This window comes from Lemur catta, chromosome 2 (assembly GCF_020740605.2).
Source record: "Lemur catta isolate mLemCat1 chromosome 2, mLemCat1.pri, whole genome shotgun sequence".
NCBI classification, from domain to species: domain Eukaryota; kingdom Metazoa; phylum Chordata; class Mammalia; order Primates; family Lemuridae; genus Lemur; species Lemur catta.
In genome coordinates, this window is record NC_059129.1 from 123,620,218 (window position 1) to 123,638,078 (window position 17,861).

General features: G+C 35.7%; 1 protein-coding gene across 1 annotated transcript in view; it reads left to right on the forward strand.

Moving 5' to 3' along the window:
* The window catches only part of PEX7 (peroxisomal biogenesis factor 7), a 66,541-nt gene extending 50,295 nt beyond the window's left edge, over window positions 1-16,246 (forward strand). The window contains exons 9-10 of the mRNA XM_045544442.1: window positions 827-926; window positions 15,769-16,246. Of these exons, the coding sequence (XP_045400398.1) occupies window positions 827-926; window positions 15,769-15,837 (169 nt within the window). The 3' untranslated portion in view covers window positions 15,838-16,246. The remainder of the gene's footprint in view (window positions 1-826; window positions 927-15,768) is intronic.
* The last annotated feature ends 1,615 nt before the right edge of the window (window positions 16,247-17,861 follow it).

Consider the following 17,861-nt stretch of genomic DNA (forward strand, 5'->3'; position numbering starts at 1 on the left):
GATTCTGAATGTACCATTTTTATAGTATGTTTAAAGTCAAATAAAAAAGGATGATGAGCAAATAAAGCTTTAGAAATAAAGTACTATTTTGTGTATTGAAAATAGGGCCAGATTCTCTGCACAGTAGAAATCAGAGCTATATTCTGGTAAATATTACCACTCCTAGTCTGTAGAGGTTAAATAGAATACATAACATTGGCCCAGTAAAATACATTGCTGTTTTTCTTGGCTCTAGAAATTATATTGATGTAGAATCTATAAGAAAGGCTGTGCCTCAAAAAGATATGTAGTTTCAGAATTACAGAAATTTTCATAAGAGAACAGATTTTTTTCAAAGAATTTGAATTGCTATTGAAATGTAAATTAAACCTAAGATCTTTTCATGTCATTTGTTGAGAAATTAAGTAGTATTTAAAAATCACAAAATGTTAGAGTTCATCTAACCAAGATTCTTATTTTACAGCCATGAATGCTTTTAGAAATTGCACAGTATCTCTCATTTCAAATGTCCTTGTACAATATAAAAAAATTTTTTTTAACTAAAACTTGTTAAGCTTCCATCCTATAAAGTATACTAATGGGAATACAGTAATCTTTTATAAGGGTAGATTGGTGAATAATTCTGTTTTGTTTTTTGATATAGTAGGATGAAGTATATTTTTTTCTTATCAGATTTTTTAATGTAGTTCGATAGTGGGGCTCTGCATTTATGAATTGGTTGAGCTGGTTTTGATAAAATCTTTGCTGTGTCAAATATCTCATTTTTTCTTACTATAAGTTTTTTTTGGTAGTTTTAGCACTTACTTCGTTTTGTTTATCTTCATAGATTCTGGAACTTTTCAAAGCCTGACCCTCTTCTGGAAACAGTGGAGCACCACACAGAGTTTACTTGTGGTTTGGATTTAAGTCTTCAGAGCCCTACTCAGGTAATGGGTGTGACTTCATGTTGTTTTATTCTACCTATAAGTTCACAGCTAACTCTGTGTGGCATGTGTTGCTTTTATGAATAAAATTCTTGCCTTTAGGCAGAGCTAAGTACATTTACTCAATTAACCTGATCACTTTTGCTATATAAACCTGAGTATTTGAGCATTGAACTACTAGGGAATAAGAGGTTATTTAGAAACTTGGGATACCTCTCTCCTCTTGAAAGACTGATTTCTCTGAGAGGAAAAGGAACCTTTCCAATAGATATTGTGCCTAACATGTTGAAGGCTTTGACTAGGCCTCTCCTGGTAGAAGGAGTGACAGAAGAAAGGTTGGAGTAGGGCAGGCTTATTCCCAGAGGTTGGTGGAAATCAGAAGCATGTGGTCCTCAACTCAGCTGTCCCACTAAGCAGTTGAGACCATGAGCAGGTCATTTCCCACTCAGGACTGTCACTCTTGTCTCTATGCCGCATGTCAAATGGGAGGCCTTAGATGGAGAACAAAGTAAAGGAGAATGTCTACTGTTTTAATTACTAAACATTATGTTTTCCTTTTGTTTGCTTGAGGACTTGAGAGTAAATATTTTGGACGTCACGTATTCTTCAGGGTTTTTTTGAAAGCTGTTTCTGTTTCAGATATTATAAAGTCAGGTTAGAAACACTATGGTCTGTTGAGTGATAAGACACTTTATAACACAGGCTGTGAAAGAACCAACATATCAATGAAACACAAAATAATATGTAGAAATTCTAGAGTATGACTAAGGAATTATGCTTTTATGATAATTTTAGAAGTTAAACAAAATGAAAATTATACTTTACATTACTGTATTCTTAAATTTAAATAAATACACAGATTTCATTTTAAGAATTTAAGACACAATTCTGAGCTTGAAATATTCTCATTAAAATTATATTCTCATTAATATTAGAATAATTTCAAAATGACTTAATAGCATGTAAGAAGAGAAGAAACTGAAATAGTGATGAGTGAAATGGCATTATCTTTTATGTAAATACAATGTGCTTCAAATGAAGTAGTTTCTTTTCTGAGAAATATATTTATTATAGATGATTTTTAATAAAATAATTGTACCTGTTTTCTTAGTTTAAAAATATTGTAATGTGCATATTGAAACATTGCACTACCAAACAAAGGATCCTAAGTGAATATTCATTAAATATTCATTCTTACATATTTCTGTTAACTGTACTCTGTGAGACCCAGACTAGACCCGTGGCTCCTCCATTTCCTTGGTTATGGCTGTTCCTCACCTAGGTCTGACGAACACCAAATGTTTTCTAAGTCTTCCACACATAGGCCCACCTTATTAAAAGGATCTTTGTGATCAGAGGACTTATTAATCAGATGATATACATCCCTAAATAATAAGAGATTTTATTGCAAGGCCATATATCTTGTTTGTAGCCTGGTTACTGCCACCTTTCTCTTCCTGTTAAATAATCAAATTCCATTTGTACTAAGGAAGTAGTTGCTGGTGAGAGCAAATAAGAGTGGAGAAGCAGGCATCTTCAAGCTCTAAATAAGCAACAGGTTTGACGGCATAATGCACCCCTGAGTTAATTCATAGTGGGACAAAATTTTGGGATTAGGGAGGACCTTACAGTACTTGGCCAGATGTGGTGGCTCATGTCTGTTGTTCCAGTACTTTGGGAGGCAGAGGCAGGAGGATTGCTTGAGGCCAGGAGTTCAAGACCAGTCTGGGCAACATAGTGAGACCCCATCTCTACAAAAAATAAAAAAATTAGCTGAGCATGGTGGCTTGCACCTATAGTCCTAGCTACTCAGGAGGTTAAGGCAGGAGGATTGCTTGAACCCAGTTCGAGGCTATAGTGAGCTATGATGACACCACCACACTCCAGTGTGGGTGACAGAGTAAGACCTCATCTCTTGGGAAAAAAAAAAGAAATAAGAGTACTCCCTCTCATTCATTTATTCTTTCCACAAATACTTTCATATGCCAGGTCTTGTGCTAGGTATAGGGGATTCAGTGGGGAACAAAAATAAACATGGCCCCTGTCTTCATAAAGCATTTAGTCCAGTGTTACAGCACATCATCTCACAATGCATGTAAATGGACAGCTGTAAAAACTTCTATGAAGAAGTGCATTGTGCCCCAAGAGTTCATGATCTGATAGGTGTTTGACCTATTTAGGAGATCCGTAAGGAAGTGAGGCTCATCTGAGACCTGATGAATGGGCAGGTATTACAGTGTGAAGTGAGAGAAGGAAGATCATGAACAGGCAAAGGTAACAATGGTATGGCAAGACCCTGTGACAGGAGGGAGCACGGCCGGTGCTTGAGGGAAAGAATTTATTTCTTCCTTAGTTATGATTTATTATTCAACATCAGAATTTTTTAAATATATGTTTATTTACTTGTTCTGTTTTTAAAAATTGAGTATTGAGATTATTAACTAAATTTTATGTTTCTCCCTGTATTAGTCTGCTCAGTCTAGCCATAAGAACATACCACAGAATGGAATGGATGGGCATAAGCAACAGAAATTTATTTTCTCATACTTCTGGAGGCTAGAAATCTCAGATCAAGGTCCAACAGGGTTGGTTTCTGGTGAGAGCTCTCTCCCTGGCTTGTAGATAAAGGCCTTCTTGCTGGGTCTTTACATGGCAGATAGAGAGAATTCTGGTGTCCCTTCTTATAAGGACACTAATCCTTTCAGATCTGGGCCCCACTCATATGACCTCATTTAACCTTAACCGTCTCTTTATAGGCCTTGTTTCCAAATACAGTCACATTGGGGGTTAGGGATTTAACATAAGAATTTTTAGAGAGACACAGTTAACTCCATAGCATTCCATATTTTTCAGTGTTAATCAGTTTTTCTTTATATAATTTTTGCTATGTGTTACAGGTCATTTAATAAATGATGCATCTTTTATTACTTAATATATTTTTAATCTTTTAAAAGTATTATTACATAGTGACTATTTCTCTTAATGTTTTTTTGGTTTTTGTTTTTTTTGCTTTTTAAGAGACCGGGTCTCACTCTGTCACCCATGCTGGCTGGAATGCAGTGGGGCAATCATAGCTCACTGTAACCTTGAACTCCTGGGCTCAAGCAATTCTCCTGCCTCAGCCTCCCATGCCCAGCTAATTTTTAATTTTTTTTTTTTTTTTTTTAGAGTCATGGTCTTTCTATGTCGCCTAGGCTGGTCTTGAACTCCTGGGCTCAAGCGATCCTCCTGCCTCAGCCTCCCAAAGTGCTGGGATTACAGGCATGAGCTACCGTGCCAGGCTTTAATACTTTTTCAACATTCATTGATTCACTTTTTCATTCTGTCATATTTATTGAGCTTCTACTGCAACTGGGTAGGGCAGGTAATTACAGTGTAATATAATGAATTCTAAAATAGAGGAAAGCAAAGGATGCTTTGGGAAAATATTCATTCATTTAATAAATATTTGTCAAGTGCATACTAAGTGCTGAGCATCGTCTTAGACACTTAGGGAAAAAACAGGGAAGAAAACAGACTAGATTCCAGCTCTCATGGAGCTTACAAACTATGACAGAAATATAAAAACAAATAAATAAGATGATTTCATGTACAGGTAGTAGGAAGTGCTATTCAGAACTGGGACAGTTTGTTAGAGAATGATAGGAGAGGGGGTACTTTTGCTTGAATGGTCTGTCAAAGACTCTCTGAGAAAGTGAAATGTGAGCTGAAAACTGACTAATGAAATGGAGCCAGCATCCAAAAATCTAAGGGAAGAATGTTTTTCACAGAGGTAACAGTGGATGTCAAGTCCTTGAGATGATAATAAGTAAGTTTGGTATGATTAAGGGACAGGAAGAAGTTCATTGTGGCTGAAGCCTAGAGAATGAAGGGGAGAGTGATAGAAACTAGGTCAGGGTCAGGTTACAAAGGGCCTTGTAGACCATACTGTGTTTGATTTTCACTGTAATTGTAAAATTAATTACATAATTAAAATCTGATTTTTCTCTTTAAAAGACCATCCTGGTAGCTGTGGAAGAATATAGGTAAGAGTGGAAGCTAGGAGGCCAGTTTGGAGCCTCTTGAAGTAATCCAGGCAAAGGAAGACGGTGACTTAAAGCAGAGTCCTAGAGATGGAAAGACAGAACGATTCAAAATATATTAGGTTGAACTATATGAAATTGCTGGAATGTTCATATGGTTCAATCTAGCATTTTGAAGATAGCAACACTAGAATTTAGTGATGGATTGAAAATGGGCTATGAAAGAAACAGGAGAGTCAAGTTTTGCTTCTAGTATTCGGACCTAGGAGACAAGGTGGACAATGGGTTAATTTACTGAGGTGGGGGAAGAGGAGGTGGTTTGAGACAGGAACAATCAAGAGTTATATTTGTAATATCTCCTGTTAAACATGTAAATGGAGATGTCTAGTAGGCAGTTAGATATAGGCTTATCCACTTTAGGGGACAGTTTATATGCAAAAGTAAAGTATGACAGCAATAGAATAGGGAAAGTGAAGGAAAAATTGGAAGTATAGTTGACTCTTAAACAACATAGGGGTAGAGGTGCTAGCCCCCCAAGCACAGTTGAAAAGCCACATATAACCTTTGATCCCCAAAGACTTAACTACTAATAGCCTACTGTTGACCAGTAGCCTTACTGATAACATAAACTGTCAATTAACACATATTTTTATATGTATTATATGCCATATTCTTGCCATAAAGTAAGCTAGAGAAAAGAAAATGTTATTAGGAAAATCATAAGGAAGAGAAAATATATTTACTGTTCATTAAGTAGAAGAGGATCATCATAAAGGTCTTTATCCTCATCATGTGCAGTCTCAGTCTGAATAGGCTGAGGAGGAGGAAGAGGAGGAGTTGGTCTTGTTTTCTCAGGTGGCAGAGGCAGAGGAGGTGGAAGGGGGAGCAGGAGAGGCAAACACACTTGGCTTAACTTTTATTGAAAAAATCCGCATGTAAGTGGATGTGTGCAGTTCAAACACATGTTGTTCAAGGGTCAATTGTGTACTGTTATAAAGTTCTTATTACCACATGTTAAGTAATATAGTATTATTTGAGGGTAGATTGTGGTAAATTCAATGTGTATATTATAAACTTTATGATAACCTTTAAGAAGTTTTAGAAGAAGAGGTATAATGAATAAGCCAGTAGTGGAGACGAAATGGAATTACAAAAAGTAATCAATTACCTCAACATAATAAAGACCATATATGAAAACCCCCCAGCCAGACATCAGACTCAGTGGGGAAAGACTGAAAGCTTTTCCTCTAAGATTAGGAACAAGACAAGAATGTACACCTTTGCCGCTTCTATTTGACATAGTACTGGAAGTTTTAGCCAGAGCAATTAGGCCAGAAAAAGAAATAAGACATAGAAATTGGCAAAAAAGAAGTAAAATTATCTCTGTTCACAGATGACATCATCTTATATGTAGAAACCCTTTAAACCTGAGTTCACTCATGTGGGTCAAGTCATCTGGTGGCTTAACTAGGGCTGGAAAGTCTTAGATGCTTCGTTCCCATGCCTGGTGGGTAGGGCCAGCTGGCTTCTGCCCCGTGTGTCTCAAAGTGAGCCCAAGTTTCTTCACTTAGCAGTTACATGTTTCCAGGATGGCATGAGCAAAAGCTTCAAGGCATCCTGAGGACAAGATTTGGAAGTCACACAACATTTCTTCTTTTGCAAAGCAAGTGACAAGGCCAGCCCAGATTCAAAGAGTGGGAAATAGATGTCACCTCTTGATGGGAGAACCTGTGAAGAATTTGTAGTTGTTTAAAATCTTATCACACTAACCTTTGTTGTTTCAGTTGGTGGGTTAAGTTATTTTTAACATATTATATCTATTCTTGATTCTCATAATATGTGTCAAGTTTACTGACTACCAGTTAATTTAATGTTATCCTTTGTTCATATTTCATTCTCTTAGAAAGTATCTTTCTCTTGTCTTAGTATCTTTCCATCTGCTTTCAGAAACCTGTTGTCTCTTGTGATCTTAGCAGCTATAGGACCTTGCTGACGTTACTTTAGTGCTCTGTGTTTTGATATATTCTCTGTCATAAAAGAGATTTATCTGAGTTCTTATATGGATAATTCTTTTTCTTTTTAGCTTCTCCCTTCTTAGAGATCTGAAAAATGAGATCCAAAGGCATTCTTATATTATACCACCTTTCTTTTTGACAGAATGTAAGATCTTATCTTTAAAGGTTTAAAACTTGACAAATAAGTGTCTGGGGTCATTCTTTAAGGATAATTGCTGAGACATATGCTACGCCCTCTCTTGTTAACCAGGCTGACATTATCTTTCACTTGAGAAGATTTTGTCTTTGATTTTTTTTCCTCTCTGATCATGATTTATACAGTTCTAGCATTTTCTCTTTTCTTTCTTATCCTTATTATTTCTAAATTGGATATTCTTTTTCTGTTTTTACATTTGTGATTCTAGACCTGTAACATGATTTATATCATTGGAATTTCTGAATCAAATTGTCTTTAGAATTCCTGACTTTGTGCTCTCAGTATCAATTCTACTCTTTTGAATGCTCAATGATATTTAGTTTAGTATTTATAAGCTGGGTGTGGGTTTACATATCTTTACACATTCCTTTTAGAGCATAGTTATTTCTCTCTTTAATCTCTTTTTAAGTAGACATTATCCATTTATTCTAACATGTCACCTCTATATGCTTAATAAAGTTTAACTTTTTTGTCATGATGAAATGTGGGAAGTTACATTTAGAAGAAAGAGGAAAGATTACCCATGGTCTCCTCACTCCTGAAAGAATCTCTGTTATACCATATTACTATGTTTCTTTGCAGTCCTTTTTTATTAAAAAACAACAACAGCCTTTTAATTGAAGTGTAACATCCATATTGAAAGATGCCCATATTTCAAATGTTTAATAACAAGAAATACTCATAATAAGTAATAACTTCAATAAGTAATCAAGAAGTGATGACACTTGTATAACCACCATCCAGTTTAAGATATAGAACATTGCTGGCATTCCATAAGCTTCCTCCCAAATCTTCCTCCCTCCTTCTTAATGGTAACGACTCTTCCGGTCTCTTTCTTTATGTGTGCATATTTTTCAAAGTTGTGGTTATACTATGTATATCAATTTGCCTTCTGGGACTCACAAGATGCTTGGCAAGCATTATCTTTAATGACTGAACATCCTGATCTATGCTAGAAACATGTAGTTCCTATAAAGACTTTTCCTTAAAATATGATAGAAGTTTTGTATATTTTTGTTTTGTTTCAGTAGAAGATGCTTAGATTTGGTTCTGATTTAAACTAGTTCTTGAGATGTGTTTTTAAAAGCATCTTTGGCTTTGTTGGGTTTTTCATTTAAAAAAAATAGGCAACATTTAAAAACTCGGCTCATGTTTTGGTTCAAATCTCTGCTCCCACCATCTTTAATATCAGGTTTAAAGGTTGACAGTAGATAAAAATATTTTTAAATTCTCAATATGAGTTTGGAAAATTGGATTTTAGAAGAGGGCCAGCACTACTGGTAGTTAGGATATCTGTGTCCTGTTCACCTTTTATCTCAGGTGATATTTTCTGCATCTGTCACAGACTAGAGTTGAAAAGAACATATGCCAGAAGCATTCATTGTCCTCAGGCATTAGTCTCTGCTGTTTCCTTGTTGATGCTTCATAATTGTGTAATTTTTTAGCTTGAAATGATGTAACAAGGGCTTGTTTTCTCCCCCAGCCATGAAACATTTCCCAGGCCCAGCTCTGTAGGGTCTCAGTGCGCTCGTAGGATGGATGGTGTTAGGCTGTGTCTGCTACCTTCTGCACTCCACAGACAGCCCTTGCCATGACAGCTTCCAGATCGTGGACACCTTCGCCTCTGCTGCCTCTGCTGCCGGGTTCCCATTCCTGAATCATCCGCTTTCCGATTCATCTTCCTTTCTCTAGACTATAGAGGATTGCTTCTAAAAACCCAGCAAACACACTGACTGGTCACACTGTAAATTACCTTTTTAAAGAACTTCATTTGGGCTCTTGGTCCTACTCAACTTACCTTTGAAGTCTTTTTGATTTTTTTTTAGCCCATTCTACACAGTATCTTTTCTCAACCTTTTTTAGCATCAGTATCTGGACATTTGACCTTATGTTCTACTTTACTGTAAAAAGAGAGTTCCCGGGAATGAGCATCTTCTTCCGTCTCTGTCACCTCAAAATATTTACATTCTATCTCTGTCTTTTCCCCTTACTTCCAGTGGGTTCCTAATTCTCTCACTGGCTCCCTCATCCAGGTCTTTGCTTCCTCAATTATCCACTGGTTTTAGATCTTCAGTCAGTTCTCTTCTCCATTTTCAAAGCTCTCTGGGGCTTACCATCACTTGACCCCACTGCTCTGCCTCACTACCAGTAAGTGCTAGTTCTCTTCTGTTATTAAACATCTAAAATCAGCAGATTTACCTGTCACTTTTACTGTCTCAAAATCTATACTCTCCTTTAACCCCCTGTACCTGCCTTCCTTTCATCATTTAATTGAAGTGAAGCCCAAAACAGTCACCAGTAAACTCCTGAAAACCAAATTAGCCTTTTCTCAGACTAAATTCTTTTTTGTTTAGCCATGTAATTTTGAAATTTAAAAAAATCTTCTCTCCTATTGTTTTAATGCTGTCATACTGACCTCTTCTTTACCTCCTTACTAAATGTCTTCATCTCCTTTGCCAGCAGTTTCTTCCTTACCATCCTTCCAAAAGTTAGATGTTCTCCAGTATTCAATCTTAGTCCTCCTTCCTTTGTCCAAATTCCCCTTGAAGCCGTCATTTAATTCTGTGCTAACGATGCTTGCCCCATTTATTCAATTGACTTTACTGTGTGATCTGAGTGGAGGTTTTGCTTTTCCTCCAGTATTTCTAACCTGGTCAATTGCTTGCATATGGGGCCAGACTGGAGACCTGGGGAGTCATCCTAGTTTTATCCTTCTCCATCCTCTAAATTCAGCTGGGCATCAAGTTTATGAATTCTTTCTACCTTCATTGACATAAATAAGCACTTATTTGTATCTCTGCCATGGATTATTGCAATAATCTCATAACTCGTCTCTAAGCTTTTTCCATCATCCCATTGATTCTCCTTGCTGCTTCCAGGGAGAGTTTCCATAATGAAAATGTGATTTTGTTAGTCCTTTACCTGAAATATATCAGGTCCTATTAAAGGTAGGAGCAAGATGAGAATTACCACTGTCACCACTGTTAATCAATATGGTTCTAAAAATTGTAGCCAGTTATTAATAGGAGAAAATAAAATGGAATGTAAATATTTTTAAAGGTAGATTTTATCATTTGTATTTCATGTAATTGTCAAATTGAATGATCCACGTATATCAACTTTAAGCCTATTAAAAATGAGAGTTCAATAAGAAGAGCAGTTAAAATAAATATACAAAGTTGAATACCTTATAGATCCCAGCAATCATCAGTTAGAAAATAAAATGGGAACCATTACTTTCACATTTCAACAACGTGTATGTGTGTGTGTGTGTGTGTGTGTGTGTGTGTGTGTGTGAGAGAGAGAGAGAGAGAGAGAGAGAGAGAGAGAAAGAAAGTGGAATACATAGAGCAATAAAAATAAAAAATGTGCAGGATACTAGATGAAGAAAATTACATAATTTTACTAAGGGATCTTTTTTAAAAAGACTGGAATAAATGAACAGACATATCAGAATACATTTTTCTTCTTATTGCTCCCACTTTTTTAGGCTTTTGTCATCTCATACAGATACTACTATATTTGCCTCCTAACAGGTCTTTCTCGTTTTGGAATTCACAGTCCGTCACTCCTATGATACTTTTAAACCACTCTGACCATTAACCTCCAGCCATACTAGTTACATACCAATTTTAATTTGCAAATCAACAGTTATATTTTCATTTTTATCATGTTATCTTTGCTCAGAAGCCTTCAAGAGGAAGCCCATTCCCTTCAGGCTAGAGTCTGAACTTTAAATTTTGCTTTCAAGATTCAGTAGAATCTTACTCCTTTTCAATTTCAGTTCTCACCATCTTAGGTAATCCTCTCTTGCAGGCCAATTACATTTTATTATTTCTCCATGGTTTTGCCACTGTTTCCCTTGCTTTCCTCCACCCCTGCTTGTACAAAGTATTTCTATCTTTCAAAGTCCAGGATAAGTTCTTCTCTTCCTTTTCTCTTCCTTCTCTTTTTTCCTTCTTTGCTTCAGTAAATATTTTGAGTGCCAGGAGATGCATAGTGGATTAATATAAGCTACCTGATATATATGTGTGAAATAAATATTGCATGAATGAATGAATGAAAAGGATTTTTTTTTTTTTAGTGTATTGGTTAGCTCTTTCTTTACTTTTGCGTAAACTCCATAATGAGTAACACAATACCATATTCTCTCTGGCAGTTACTTCGTAATTTAAGCTAGTTTAGTAAGTAAAACATGTTTCTTTCTTTAGCCCAAATTTAATATATTGCAACATAATGGGTAGGCTGCTTTTTTAGAATTTAGAGTTGACTGTTAGTGATGTTTTTCATTCTCTCTGCATCTTTCTGCCTGTTTCTCTTGTTCATTTTTGCTAAAGAAGCCATATGTCATACAGATAATTACAGTAGATTGAACAAGTTTCCCAAGGGCAAAAGCAATTGTTCACAAAATTGAGAGAAAAGAGTATAATGATAAATAGAAAATAGAAAACTTGTCAATAATGTAAATCTCTTAATGGTTCAGTTGGAATTGTTGGTTATTATTAACAACCATATTAAATCATTTGAGATAAGTTACCTTATCAGTGGCATGTGTGATAAACATTTTAATAAAGTAGAAGGATTGATAAAATTAAGGAATATAAATTTTCTAAATATCACGTGTATTTAAAGTATTGTATTTTTATTATAATGTGTCTTTCTCTAAAGTCTTATCATTTATAGGACAGTTATTAAAGATGCATAATGTATCTTATTTAATCCACCAATGATAAATTTTGATTATAAACTCCTTAATGAATGCATATTTCTTTACTATCTTGGGGTCTGTGTAGCATCTAGTCCAGTATTTTGCACATAGGAAATTCTGAAATAGTAGTTTAATATAGTTGCTCTCTGGTATTCCATCTATGTTGTTGTCATAATGTATATACCACAGCTGTATTTAGAAATTAATAGGCTATATTGATAGAAAATAAATTTTTATTCAGTTTTCAAGAAGGATTATGTTTTAAAGAAATTGACATATTAGGCTAGTAGCAAGGAATTCATATTTCTGATTAGTGGGCTTATTCTTATAACTTAGAAATATCTATTTTGTTGTATTAAAGTGAAAATGAAATAATTAAAAATAGAACTTATATGGAATCTTACCCTGTTTGTTTAATTTTTTACTATGCTACAAGATAGCAGCTTTAAAAAATAATAATGAAGAAGATCAATTCACTCTTCCAATTTTTCATTAAGTAAAGAAATATAACATTTTGACAAACCATTTTTTTCTGTAATGTTGATAATTTTAATTCTGAGTTTTAATGAAAAGATTTGCATTTTGTTCTCAGGGGAAAGGAAATTCAGAAGGGCATAGGGATGAAATGTACCACAGTGAGGGCCTGCAAGTTACGGAATAAATTTTCCACTTGTATATCCTTGGGCAGAAGCCGCAGAGCCTGGAGGCTCCTACCCTTCGGCGCCCACAGGCACACTCACGTCGTGAGGGACAAGAGGGTCAAACGAGATATGCCTTGGCAGCCAGCCATCAAGAACCCTAGACGGGACTCAGAAAAAAGCCTCCTCTCAAAAGATTAAGAGTTTCATTAGAGGAGTTGTAATACAATTTAGTAGCCTTAAAACTAGAACTTTTAGTTCTTCATTTATTCTTATGTATCCCACTGCCTAGAGCATTTTTCTGTTCTCCATCATGCCCCTGCCCTAGAAACAACAACAACAAATGTTCTCTGGCAGACTCCTTGTTGAAGCCTCAGCTGAGATAATACTTCTTCCAGAAAGCATCCACTCTCCTCCAATTTGGTTATAGTGGCCCCTCGCCTGCTTTTCCGGGACGCCTAATTCCTCCGTCGTTGTGTGTATTACTCGGCATTATGGGTGTCTTTTTATGTCCCTCTTTCCACTGGACTCAAGGTCTGTGGGGACAGAGACCAGGACTATCGTGTTTATTGTCATAGCCTCTGTATACTTTTGATACAGAGGAGGTTCTTAATAAGTCCTTGTTGAATCAATGGATGAATATGCATATATATGAATTATATTTTAGAAAGCTTTGTAATGCCAAGAAATATTTGGCTAACAGTTCCTAGGACATAAAGGAAAACTCCTTGTGAATCTTCTCTAAATAATCTTAATGACAATCAGAAATTCAGTATATCCCCCAAATCCCATAAAACTTGTTGCTTTTCCCAAGTCTCTGACCTCATACCTGATTAGATGCTCTTGATCATGTGAGGCTCTCTCCACTCAGCAAAGTCTTGCAGAAAACCACGGCTCAAGCAGAGATTCATTTATTCATTTATTCAACAAATATCTATCAAAGGTTTACTGGATACAAAATCCAAGGAATACAGATTTACAGATTTGATCGAGATATAGTCCCCGACTGTAAAAAAAAAATCTGGTGTGGTTTAGTTTACATTCATATGTGAATTTTGTTAGCAAGCAGAAACTATATAACCCAGCATGCTTTCGTTTTCTCTTTAGCTGTCATAAAGCACAGAGCCTAAGTTATCGTGCCAGTATTGTGGTGTGCTCAGCTCTGACGCCTGAAAGCTTTTGCTCCACTTGTTCCCTTTAGAACAGATTTTGTTTTGGGGGGGTTTTAAAAATCTTTATTTGGACCTATGGATTAATCTGTAAACTACCTCAGCCCATTTAGAACTCAACAGGGTGCAAATCTCAAGTAAATAAAAATATTATTATTAGCCGTAGCTTAAATGATTAATAAAATTTTCTTGTGTCTTTAAGTAGGAATTCTGGATACTGGCTTATGTAGAATAGGATCAGGAAGCTACATACACTTTGGTTTAGGAACTCTTCAGGGAAGACTCAGATTTTTGTTTAAAGATAGTTCAGTCATGTTTCCTCTTTCTTAGTTGTCCTCCCAGAGCTCTCTCTCCCTGCCACATATTAACCTACCAGATTTGAAACTTAGATTTTAAATAAGAATGTGAAAATGTGGCAACAAGGTGTTTTCCATTATATTAGTGGCATGTTAATCTCTTCTTCTTTCTCCTCAGGAAACGAAGAGAATTCTTCTTTAAGAAGAATATTTTAACCCTGCCAAATTTTGAATTGTTTTTAGTCAACAACAAAACATTTCTGCACATAAAGTAATCCCAAAGAACTCCATCTTAGTTCACATGATAAAAACCCAGTTAAAAAAATTGATAGGCATTATGCTCCAATGAGAGGTTCTCTATTCTAGCTGCATATTAGAAAGTTCCCTAGATAATTGTAATGCACAGCTAGAAAATGCTCTGGATTAGTGTTTAGGGGGTCAGGACTTGAGAATCTGACAAAAATTATGGATTCTCTCTCCTCTCCCCACTAAATGTATATATACACAATGTTGCATTTACGGACTTCCTGAGGCCCATCTGTAGACCTTGGTTTAAAGACCCCAGGCTGTGTATCGGCCTCAAGTGATGCTATATTCCCCGATGAACTGGTAAATTGATCATGATATCTGTGTATCATATTGTTTGCCTTTAATTTCATGCCCGATTTTAGCAAATATTCTCAGCCTTTTTGTTTGTTTGTATGAGATGGAGTCTCTGTTTCCTGGGCTAGGGTGCAGTGGCGTCATCATAGCTCACCTGCAACCTCAGACTCCTGGGTTCAAGCGATCCTCCCGCCTTAGCCTCCCAAGTAGCTGGGACTACAGGCACATGCTATGACAACATGGCTAATTTTTTATTTTTTGTAGAGATGGAGTCTCACTATGTTGCTCAGGCTGGTATTGAATTCCTGGGCTCAAGCCATCCTCCCACCTCGGCCTTCAGCCTCTTTTTTAAGTATAATTATCTACCCCCTTTTCACCATTTCATAATGTTTGTTCTTTTAATGAAATAGTTTTTCCGTTACTCACTATTTATGTCCTGTAAGAAAGCAGGGGTTATGTTTCATAGCAATAATGTTTACCCCATTGAGGGAAATAAACTCATATCCTGTGTGTGGCCATGTTAAAGGATAATTTTCAAAATAGTAATCACTAGTCTCACATAATATGAACATATATTGAAGATTTTATTTAACTCATTTATGTAACTCATGTAAGATTTTCCAGCTAGCTCAAAGGAACCAAAGAACACACACATACAGGCAATCACTGCATGTTGAAATGAATTTACTAATAGGTGCAAAACTGGTCAGTATCCACAGAGCAATAAAATATAAGGTTTGGAATCATCTATTGAGGGGGAGTCATCAGTTGCATCGCCAGAGGACAACATTTACTTGCACAGTTATTGACAGCCAAGAAATTAATCAAAACTGGGAGTTCTCTTGTGTAATTTCAGCCTTTGTAACCACGAAAGTTTGGGAAATAGAGTGCAGATAACTTTAGTCAAAATATCTCTCTTGCTACTTTATCCTTCATATTACTGTCTACATTTTTCGTTTTCTTCTTTTTATTGTGGAAAATTGCCTTGTAGGCAACCTCAATCAATTGGAAACAATCCCTGAAGTATATCTTAAAAAGAGAAAATAGACCCTTTATCAAAACTTTATCCCTGTGTTTTTCCTATTTAAAAATATGTTTACTAGTGAATGACCAACTGTACTCTAAATGATTAGGATTTTGCTGCCAATTGTGAATTTTTGTTCATCTAAATATGTTTCTTCTCATTTTTGTTTTATAGGTGGCTGACTGTTCTTGGGATGAAATGATAAAGATATATGATCCTGCTTGTCTTACTGTTCCTGCTTGAAATATACTGTTCTTGTCAGAAACAGAGGATGTTGGCTAAAGAACTACAGAACAGCAAATAAATAAACTGTTGAAAACATAGACATTATGCATTTATATGCTATTCAGATTTCAAATTTTTGAAATTTACCCTGGAATCAGTTTTGAGGCAGCTGATAAAGACTTTGGCTCACTCTTTAAGCCTGGTACATAAGCCATATTTCTTAAAATCCTAAGGAATAATTAATGTTATGGTATATCTAATAATATCTATTAAAATGTAGCCTATATTGTAAAATATATTAAAATATGAGAAATCTGTAGATTATATTGATAGTGATATGTTTCATTTTTAACTTATTTCATTTTGATGTAAAATATAATACTGCTGTTGATAAAAATCAAAATAAACTCCATTTCTTGACCATTTATCATTATAACATTTCCAACAAGATTGCTTTTTCTACATTATATATGTGAATACAATACTATGTATAATGTAGGTATATCTGTGGTTCAGCAACAGGTATCAGATATATCTCTAATGTAGATTTATTCATTTATTTAGTGGTTATTTATTGAGGATCTACCATTTGCCTGACACATAGACTGAATGGGATTCTCTCAACAACTGGTGCCATGCTTTAAGAACATGGAATGCTACGAGTTAAGAGCTCATGTTTTTTTTACATTTATTCTAATCTTAAATATTGTACCCATGACTCTATATTCTCTCTTCCCACTTCTCTACTATCAAAAAATTTTAAAACTGTCCATTGAACAAAAAGTCTTAGGTCCTACTACAGCTTCTAACTCTCACCCTTGAAACTAGCCATAAGTAATGCTATAAACTCTCTTAGCTACCTCCCTAATTCTCCTTGAAAAATCTCTAGGTGCTGATGAGCTGAAAAAAAAAAAAAAAAAATAGGTTCACTGAGTGTGGTAGCTCACATGGCAGGAGGATTGCTTGAGGCCAGAAGTTTGAGACCAGCCTGGGCAACATAGTGAGACCCCATCTCTATGAAAATTAGAAAAATTAGCCAGGCATGGTGGCTCACATCTGTAGTCCTAGGTACTTGGGAGGCTGAGGCAGGAGGATTGCTTGAGCCCAGGAGTTCAGGGCTGCAGTGAGCTATGATGGCACCACTGCACTCCAGCTTGGGCGACAGAGGGAGACCCTGTCACAAAAAAATTAGGTTAAAAGGGAAAAATTAATAAACTACTTTGCATAAAATTTATATTGTATATGACATTAAAATGTGTTATAAATGGCAAAAGTTACAAGTTCTTAAGTTTTCAAGAATGTTTAAAGACCAAAATATATTTGTAATAATCACAGTAAAAATAAACTAAAATATAGGTGTGTTGTCTTACTTACATATGTCTTTGTTACTTGTTCCAAAAAAAATTAATACAGCTTAACATATAAAACAAGAGAGCATAAATTAAAAGGTAGAACAAAAGACAAAGTGGAGCCAGGAGAGGGGCTTGAAAGTACATACCTCACAGTCCTATAAAGTTGGTACTAAGTGGGCTGAAGATTTGCTGCTAAGGTTTCTAGCCTCCTAAATGGGAAATCTGGTGAGTTACACAATTCAGTGCCTATGGTCAGGAGGGCATAGACTCTCCTAGTGCCAGGCTTGGCCCTAGCACCATGTCTGGCACTCAGAAGGTGCTCAATAGACATTTGTTAAATGAATCTCAAGGAAAGTACAACTCTTTTGGTTCTTTGACCAGCAATACTGTTTTCAAGAGGCCCCCTGAAGAGGACACTGCTTAACATAAGTGTATTGTAATGAACAAGGTGTTCAGCTACATCTTTAGAACTGTCACAATGATTAGTTTCATAGAACTTTTTCTTGTTACTTTCTTCCATACGATCCAATGCATCACACCAAGGTGCAGTTCAATAAAAGCAGGTCCACGGTGGGTGTTCTCTGTATCAGCAGAAGTTATAATAGACCTTTAGAAATACCCAAACCAGATCATACTTAAAATGAAATGAAATTATTTTTCCCTTTAGAATGGAGGAGATTTTGTTAAGAG